The following is an 8,961-nucleotide window of genomic DNA, read 5'->3' as shown; positions in this document are numbered from 1 at the left end:
CACACACTCCTCCTGTCACGGTTTCATTGGGGCTCACTAGTCATTTCTGTCCCACTCTCTCTGTTCTCTGTGGGTTTAAATGGGTATTATGACTCTGCCCAGCCCCCCCACCCACACCTCCTTCCCTTTTACCCCTTTTCACGCTTCTCTTTTTCAGTTTCTCACACACACTGCACTCTCCTCTCTTTCTCCTCGTGTGCCTGCGAGTCTAGCCACAGCCCCACGGGTCAAATGAGAGCTGCCCCTTGTCTGAACAGGGACAATGATCAGTGATCAGCGCTGGCTTTGTCCAGGCCAGAAGAGCAAAGCCAGCTCTTTCGTTTCCTTAAATCACGTACCACCCTACTGTAAACAGATACACCCGAGCCAGTGTTTTTATGGGACCACTTCTTCAAACTGAAATTACTTTGTAATTATGACTTAATGTGTAACAGAATTGTTTGTTTGACTTTCTTAAAGGAGTGTATTAAATCAATTAGATTTCATGTATTCTCATGCAACACAACTGTATTTTATTAACTTTAACTAGGGCACTGATCCTTGAAGTCATTTAAATTGTTGATTTTAAATATGTCTTTGTCTTTTGTTTTCGATATAGAAACGAAATTAATTTGTATTTTTTTTTTATATAGGAAATGCTAATTAATTCCCAGATTAAAAAAAAAAAAGGGATAATTTATTTTCATTATGCAACACATGGATGGACAACGGAATTCAGTTGTAACACAACAAACACATGACTGTGTACATTCCTGCCGTGCGCTTTTTAAATTAGCATCATAAGGGATTTAAACGGCAGCAACACAAACATGAGTAGGCAGAATAACATTTATATTAAACTGTGCCATCTTTCAATATTTTGTTTGTTTACACTTTTTTTTTTTTTTTTCCAGTTGGTGGGTCAGTTCATTGCACGAGCTGTCAGCGACCAAATATTGTCCGAGAGCTACATCGAGGCCTACAAAGGCAGAGTTGACTGTCAATACACAAGGTACTTTATGGTCGGATTTTAGTGATTTTCGTCTCCTGTATTATTATTATCACCTCAGAGGTTAGCCTGTTTTTTTTTTTTAAATTTTGTTTTAATCCTGCAGAGTGTCACTGGACCGGGCGGCAGTGCTGCTGAAGATGAGTATGGAAGGCCTACGCATAGACAACCAGTGGGGGACAGGCGGGGGACAGAGACCCGTCACGCAGCTCGTCAAAGAGGTAGATTGCATAAGGCGGACCGGAGAAGACCTGTTCTTTATTACCACTCGTCTAGTATCCGGTCCGGTAAATTCACCAGCATGAAAAAGGCAACATAGACACGATAATACTCGGGAGAAGTTTCCGTTGGTTGCAGTCTGCAAATCCTACACACCGGACTTTTAAATGTACCTGCCTGGGTAACAGTCTCTGAGGTTATTGGGTGTGATACCATGATTCATAAACTATAATCGATTCTGCTTAGAGCCTTAACACATCCTCAAGTCCAAGAGTTCCCTATAGTTACAACGGATTGGTGCTCTTTTTTACAACTTTTTCTAGCTGTTAAGAATAATTGCCGCAGGTTAATAATTGTCATTTCCTCTGTATTGTCAGATGAACCTGCTGCTGAAGGAGTACATCCTATCCGGAGACAACAAGGAGGCTGAGAGGTGCCTGAGAGATCTGGAAGTTCCCCATTTCCACCACGAGTTTGTCTACAAGGTAAAGGCTTTGTATTAGCTTGAAGCAGAACAGCTTCACATAACCCGTGTGTCAGAGGCCAAACATGAGAAAAAACTCCTGAAACGGAGACAGAAAGTTTATTCTTTCATCATTTAAGAGATCCCGGTTTGAATCCCCATTGAAGAGTGTGACCACCTCCTGGTCTCAATTAAAAATATGCAGATGAAAAACTATGCACTGCAGTAAGTGCTTCTTGTGAATATTTGTGTTCAGGCGATAGTGATGGTGTTGGAGTCCAAAGGAGAGAAAACATTGAAAATGGTTCTGCAGCTTCTCAAGTCGCTCTCTGCCTCCTCCGTCATCACTCTGGACCAAATGAGAAGGGTAAGGCGCCACCCGGTGTTTGAATTAAGCAATGCACGTAATTATTTCACTAAGAAACCATGCAAGGACGTAGGTTTGATGTCTACGTTGGTAGGGACACACATTAAGTAGGGGGGGGGGGAATTTTACACATCAAACACTTAATTTTCTGCATTCTGGTGAATTTTTCTGCATCCATTAATGGTGATAAATCTTTATTTATGTAATGGGAAACAGGCACCAGGTGACAATTCAAAATATAACAATACAATGGAACGTAGTGCTGTAAGGCTCTCAGGCATTCTGTATCGCTTTCAAATATTTATTCTTCTGTAGATCAACTTTTCTCATTTAATATTATCTCTGCTGAGTCAACACACCTGTAGGCATTCTTTCTTTCTTTTTTATCTTCCCCCCCCTTTGTCCTCACCAAAATATTGGTAGGGACATGTCCACACCGTCCTTATGCAAACCTACGCCCTTTATAGACGGTGTCTTTTTCTTTCATAGGGCTATGAAAGAGTTTATATGGACATTGCTGAAATCAACATTGATGTCCCTCGGGCATACTTCATCCTGGAGCAAGTTGTTGATAAGAGCTTCAGTACGGGAATCATTGATGTGAAGTTAAGAGATCTTTGTCCCTGTCGGTAAGTGCACGTTACTGGCTTTCTCAGATACACACCATACGCTCTTGTTTCCATGTTGTTGTTTTTTTAAAACTACGTGTTATTATGTTCTGTCTGTTGTCAGAGGCCGGAAGAGATTCGTCAGCGAGGGAGATGGTGGTGTTGTCAAAGTTGAAAGTTACTGAGACCTTTTTACGTGCCAGATTTCCTGATAAGAAAAGGATAAAGCTACTTTTTTTACTTGTATATTTTTCAAAAAAAGTGAGGTACATTTTTTTTTTTTCCCTTTTAACAGTCAAAAGAATGTACATTTCTCAAACTGAAGTCGGGTAAAAAAAACAACTGCACTTTTGTTTGAAACTGAAGTGGATCACTTTCTTCAAGGTGTTTCAATACAAACCCTTACATAAGCTAACCCTTAAAGTGCCACGCCTTGCCGTGTGTCATTTCATTGTTTTGTACGGTATTTTCTTGATTTCACTGCCACTCGTGTGTTTTGTAGAAAGCAGTGTTTGTACAGAGATGACTGGCTTGTGTCAAAAGATTTATAAAGAGGAAATTTAAAAAAAAAAAAAACAGAAAGGGGAGCACGTTGGTTAATTGAAATATTGGCCCCCTTACTAGCTGCCGTTTCTACGCTGTGCTGGCTTTTTTTCCCCCTTTTCTTTTTCCATTTTAAATTTCACAAAGATGTCATTATTGAAGGTATGAAGACATGAGTAAAGTGCAAAAACAAATACCAGTTGGATAACTTCACAAAATGGTGTTTTAGAATGTTTATTTTTATATCTGGGGAATACTAGTGTGTAAAATGTACCATGTATTGCTCCTTGTTTGTTCATTAAATCACTATTAGATAATCCAAGACTGTTTTTGTGAATGTCACACGAACTACATCTTACGACTTCTTTGATCCGACACATTAATTGCTCCGCCCTGTATTCACACTGTTGAATTTTGTATGCATTAATGCCAAATTACAGATGCAATAATACAAATGGAGAGTAGACAAGAAGTATACAGGTCTCAGTAGCCAGCCACACTGGAAAATCTGGCAAGCGATAGATGTAACTACTCAACTCTTGGTTAAGCTCAGGTGACTGCTCCCCTCCTATCTTATCTCCTCTATGGAGCCAAACAATCGGTCACTTCATATTGCACTTGACTGTCCATGGAAATATCAGTGCGTGAAAACCCTGGATCTTCGCCAACCGTCAGAAGGCATTTTCTGCCAATTTGACCATTCCTGCTGTTTTGAATAGTTCACTGGGCGTCTACTGCAACTGCTCCTTCATTGCCAGTTCCTGCTGCTTGACAGCCTCTTGAGCCTCCATTTGCATCTTCTCCAGTTTCTCTAGAGTGACTGATTTGAGTGGGAGAAGCTTTGGCTTACACAGAACCATGGTCGGTACATCTTCCATGGAAAGTTGCCCTGTGGATGTTGCGAAATAAGAAACAAATCACAATCTGCATACAACATCTGGATATTTCTGGACGTTTGCTCTGACCACTGAATAGCTTGTGTCCATTAGAAAGCATTGCACTTAACACCAGAACTACATCCAGCTCTAGTACTGACCCATATTATATAACCGTTTAGACAGCAACAATGTCTGTTGTTAAGCCGTAAAAGAGACGGTAAAGAGCGAGCACAGAGCACCCACTGACTCATTTTGCAGGCTTTTGCACATTTCTAAACAGTTCACATGTTGTATCGAGCACCACAAACAGCCTTTTGTTTGTAACTACTGCTGCGGTACCAACCTTGTTTAGGCAGAACTTCTCTGAATATTGACTTGACTTCTGGCATTGTGTCCTGAGCGATTGCTGAAAAGGTACAGTAAACGTATTAGTTTACTACATTAAACATGTTTTACCTGACCCAGCTTGGCACTTAATATCTGCGAATGCAAGTCGCTCTGTTCAGGAAGCGAAGCCAAAGATTTAACAAGGTGACACTGTGGGGTCATCAAGACAGCTGCTATTGTTGTTTGGTATTTCTTAATGTTCTTAACGAACACGATTCAAGAAAGAAGCAAATTGAGGTTGCATCCAGGCAGGATTGGGGGTCAAGTTTAGTTTGAACTTAAGCATGTTTACACGCACAGTCATAATATTAGAGGTTCCTGTAATACGGAGGATAGTGAAATGAACTTTAAGATTTGGATGCAGCCAGTTGTCATTAGTTAGTACGTGTCAGCATCAGTAAACATCAGTTAGACAGGCAGACACAGTCAAACTGAGACACGGATAACACTAACCCAGCCTAGCACCCGTACTGGCCTGTGGTATTTTTGTTAACTTTAGCTGTTGTAATATGTTAAATGTTCACGTCTCCATCATATTCACCCACAATTTCCAAAAAGGCAGTTGGATGTAACGATTGCGCTACCGTTAACCTAGCTAGTTAATTGATGCCCGAGTAACATTATATTACCTTTAACGTTAGGGCTGTGTGACTGACTGACACGTTGAGCTAACATTAATTTAAAGATTGGGACTAATATTTGCACCCCATATTTTACAACATAATAGCTAGCTGATAGCCGCTAGCTCAACCCAAAGCCAGCTAGCTTTAACACGTAACGAGGCCGTTTCTTTTGTCAAACTACCAGGGAAATAGTTAATTGACATTACACTGCTATATATGTCCGTTGTCGTGTGTGAACACGTTAAATACATTAAAAAAAACAGAATTGTTGACAGTCCCAGAAACGGTTAAAGAAATAATCCCACCTTTAGCACCAGAAAGAGATTTAAACTGTTGTCAATTCAACGAGAATCACGTGACCTTTTCCTGCTCTTTAACTTCTTCTTCGTTGGTGTTTTACGGCAGTCGGTTTCCGTTATATTGCGTTGCTGCCACCTTGTGGATCTAGACCATCACTGCGTCATCTTCATACTAGATCCCTTTTCCTTCGCTGTATTTCTCAGCCACGGTGCTTGACTGTCATCCACAGGCGGCTCACAGAACAACATAACTCAAACTCATGACCATGATGTTTGTTTTTTTCCACTGTTCATGTGTTTAAATAAAGAGTTTTGCATATTTTTTTTTTTAGTAATATGTTTGTTTAAGTGCATGTAGTTATATACAATGCATGTACTTTACCAGTTTACGCTACTTTATTCTTATATTACACTGCATTTCAGAGGAAAGTGTTGTACTGTTTACTCGTATATTCATTTTAAAGCTACATTTACTAATTACTTTACAGAATTATCATTTTTTTAGTGGAACAAAATATGAATAATCATAAAATTTCCACTTTTCAAATTTAAACTGTTTGCATATTCATATATGTGGATTTTTTTCAATGAGGGAAAGGTAGATGTAAGAATTTTTAACATGATAAGTGACATTTCTTTGGGAAAATCATAAACATATTATCCAAAGCAAAGTATTTATTTTATGTCTTTCGATAGCATTTTGTCATATGACTTTTTCTTGTATTGCTATTCTTCGTGTTGTTATTATTTAATACAAACCTGACACAAAATAAGTAATTTCCTTGTGTAAAATATATTATGTAAATGAAGCCAATGTTTATCCACGAATATTTGCTTGTATTTCAAAGTCTCGTGATAACATTGGTTAGGCGTGCGAATGACGCAGTTTGGTGGCAGAGGAGGGAGGGAGCAGAGCAGTAGTGAAGGAAAAGAGGAAAGGAGGAGGAAGCGGCAGCAAGGATGGCGGAGGCACACCTCTGAAGGTAAAACAGTGATATTATTATCACATTAACAGTGGACGTTTTACCCCCATAGCGCCGTTACACACCTCTCCAGAGACAACACACTCATCAGCCTCTTGTTACGGCGGGTGTCACGTTTCATTGTCATGTTGCGGTGGTGAGTACGAACGCACTCTTTTGTTCAGCTTCGGAATGGCCGCTGTTTTTCAGAGTGTTTTCTTTTTTTCCCTCGGCTAATATTCAATACGACAACGGGGCTTGTGTGTTGTGTCACAGTTAGTTCGCACCTTGTGTGCCTGAAGTGGCCGCTAAGCTGGGATATTAGAACGCATCCACCGGCTGTGTTCTCTCTGGGTGTCTGCTGCATGGTTGCGTTCAGCTGGCTGCAGCAGAGATCTCCCCTCTCGGTCCAACTCACGGCGGACAGCCGCTCTGCTCGGGCCTTCACACAGTTAGCTCTGTGCTAACCACAGTTAGCTCTGCTCAAAGCTAACCGCTGGTAAATATGTCAGGGAAGGTCTCGAGGCCATTAGCAGTGTTAACTACGAGTAATAATAACCGTTTGCTGTATCGTGTCATATTAGCCTTTACTTTTCCTCGTTTGAATCGTTATATCGCTGGTTAGAATGCTGTTAGCTTGCGGGCTAACTTGCTCGTTAGCAGGTTAGCCGTCTGCCATCACTGACGTTTTGCTTCGCTGTTGACGTTTAGCTAAGCTGCTTTTATTTCCTGCCTTGTTGTCAGTTGTTTTAGTAGACTTAGCCGGTGTGCTTTCTCCCTTTTTTGAAGATTGGTCGCTTGAGATGTGTATTGTAACATTACATTTGTTCTCCGAGTCACTTCCAAGGCTATTTTAGCTAACATTAGACATTTTCAGCCTACGTGAGTTGGCTAACGACCATTAGTTAGCGTTAGCTAACGTTGGTGTTGTATTCTCTGACAGGCTTTCAGTGGTGCATTTCTTATTGAATCCATTGTAATGGACAAACAGAAGCAGGAGAACAGAGATTAATGCTCAGGCCTACATGCACTAGCGTTGTCAGAAGGGCCAAAGTATCTTTAATGGAAACTTAATCAGTTTTTATGTGGGTTGCAAGTGCCATGAAGTGTGTAGTAGCACTTTATGGTCGTGTTAGTGTTAACGATGCACATGCATTAGCTTTTCTCCGAAGAGTTGAACCTCATATTCGTATCTAATAAATGATTAGTATTAACTGAATATAACTCTTTAAATGTGTGCAAGTTAGGCCCTAGCACTTGTCTGTTTAATTTACATTGTCCAATGGTTCTGGCTGTGTTGTTTTGCAGAAACCTCTGCATGTATTTTAAAGATGCAACTAAGAGTATGCCTGCTTTAGTTTGGCAAATATTAGGTTCAATGACCAAGAACTAAACTTTCAATATTGATATAATGGTCATAAATATCAACGAGTAAAAATTGACTAGGCAATGATGTTGCTCAATTTATTTTAACCGTTTCTTCTGCTCTTGATATTTTCTTAGGTTTAAGCAGAAAGTAGTATTAGACATGTCGGGTTTTTTTTTTTTTTTTTTTGTTTGTTTTTTTTAAATAAAGAAATAAATCACAGATAATGCTTACATGCAGCTTGTTATAAACAATATGATGTACCAAGGCAGGAACTTGGAGAGTACAACTGTAAAAGGAAGTTGCTTGCAGTTTGGTTTACAGAGCTCCAGCAGTTGGACTGGCCTGGTTATTCTCATTGTATGTTAATACTCTTGTTGTACACCGGTATGCCCATTACAGTCAGTGTTTCATGTTAACCTTCTTATTTATGATGGTGTGAAAGAGCAGCGGATAGCCTTTTTATTTACAGAACACACTGTCGGGCAGTGTGTCATGTTAGGGGTGCTGCTATTGACCCAACATTTCCTTTACCCAAAAGGTCATATGACCTGTTGTTGTGGGGACTTCATGCTTTGAAGGCCACTTCTAAAGATTACTCTCAGCAGTCCTAACCTTTTCACTTAGCTGTGATCCTGAGCCAAACCTGCCTCTCTTTCTGCCACAGCTTAGCTTGTACTAGTGAAGGGAAGTTTTAAACAGCCACAGAGACTAAACAATGCCCTTCTGGCTCAGATTGTCACGTAAAGATCTAAAGAGTTTTGTTTGGATGTCTTTGAGACATAAATATTCAATGTGATGGTTGTGTTACAGGCTTTATAAGGGATGGCTAAATAGCTAAATGTATGTTAAGGTGGGGCTGTATGCTAACAGTAATGTCAACACCCGCTGGGCGATGTTTGTTTAGTTGGTGTGAGGCTATGCTCAGTACATTCAACAGATTTGCTTGGACTGGCACATTGTGATACTGACTGACAACCCACCAAAGCCGTTGAAGTGTTTTTGCTCCTTTTTTATGAACAAGGAAGAATATTATTAGGGTATTAGGGTTCCATTTGTTATTCTATTTGACATAATGCAGCTTACATTGCACGCCCACAACAGGCCCAAGTTGAAATTAGTTGAAATGATTATTTATTCAAATATATTTGTAATATTTCGTAGGAGGAAAGTTGGTGTGAATTTCTTGTGGCAGAAAAGCTTGGACAGTCTTTTTTTTTTTTTTTTTTTTTTTTTTTTTTTTTTTTTTTTTTTTTTT

General features: G+C 39.8%; 2 protein-coding genes across 4 annotated transcripts in view; both read left to right on the top strand.

Moving 5' to 3' along the window:
* pdcd4b (programmed cell death 4b) overlaps window positions 1-3,505 on the top strand; it is an 8,345-nt gene extending 4,840 nt beyond the window's left edge. For both annotated transcript variants that reach the window (XM_031864791.1, XM_031864790.1), the window contains 6 exons: window positions 894-991; window positions 1,095-1,209; window positions 1,585-1,692; window positions 1,927-2,037; window positions 2,527-2,666; window positions 2,770-3,505. In XM_031864791.1, coding sequence (XP_031720651.1) covers window positions 894-991; window positions 1,095-1,209; window positions 1,585-1,692; window positions 1,927-2,037; window positions 2,527-2,666; window positions 2,770-2,830 — 633 coding nt within the window. In that variant the 3' untranslated portion in view covers window positions 2,831-3,505. The remainder of the gene's footprint in view (window positions 1-893; window positions 992-1,094; window positions 1,210-1,584; window positions 1,693-1,926; window positions 2,038-2,526; window positions 2,667-2,769) is intronic.
* A 2,765-nt stretch (window positions 3,506-6,270) lies between these two features.
* The window catches only part of shoc2 (SHOC2 leucine rich repeat scaffold protein), a 10,259-nt gene continuing 7,568 nt past the window's right edge, over window positions 6,271-8,961 (top strand). The window contains exon 1 of one of the 2 annotated variants that reach the window (XM_031864764.1): window positions 6,271-6,358. The gene's annotated coding sequence lies outside the window, so the exon portion shown is untranslated. Of the gene's footprint in view, window positions 6,495-8,961 lie in introns of both variants that reach the window. The other variant, XM_031864763.1, reaches the window with a different exon arrangement.

This window comes from Anarrhichthys ocellatus, unplaced genomic scaffold (genome assembly GCF_004355925.1).
Source record: "Anarrhichthys ocellatus isolate YVR2014 unplaced genomic scaffold, GSC_Weel_1.0 scaffold31, whole genome shotgun sequence".
In the NCBI taxonomy this organism is placed as follows: domain Eukaryota; kingdom Metazoa; phylum Chordata; class Actinopteri; order Perciformes; family Anarhichadidae; genus Anarrhichthys; species Anarrhichthys ocellatus.
The sequence above is the reverse complement of the archived record's forward strand: the minus strand, read 5'-3'. Positions and strand labels throughout refer to the sequence as shown.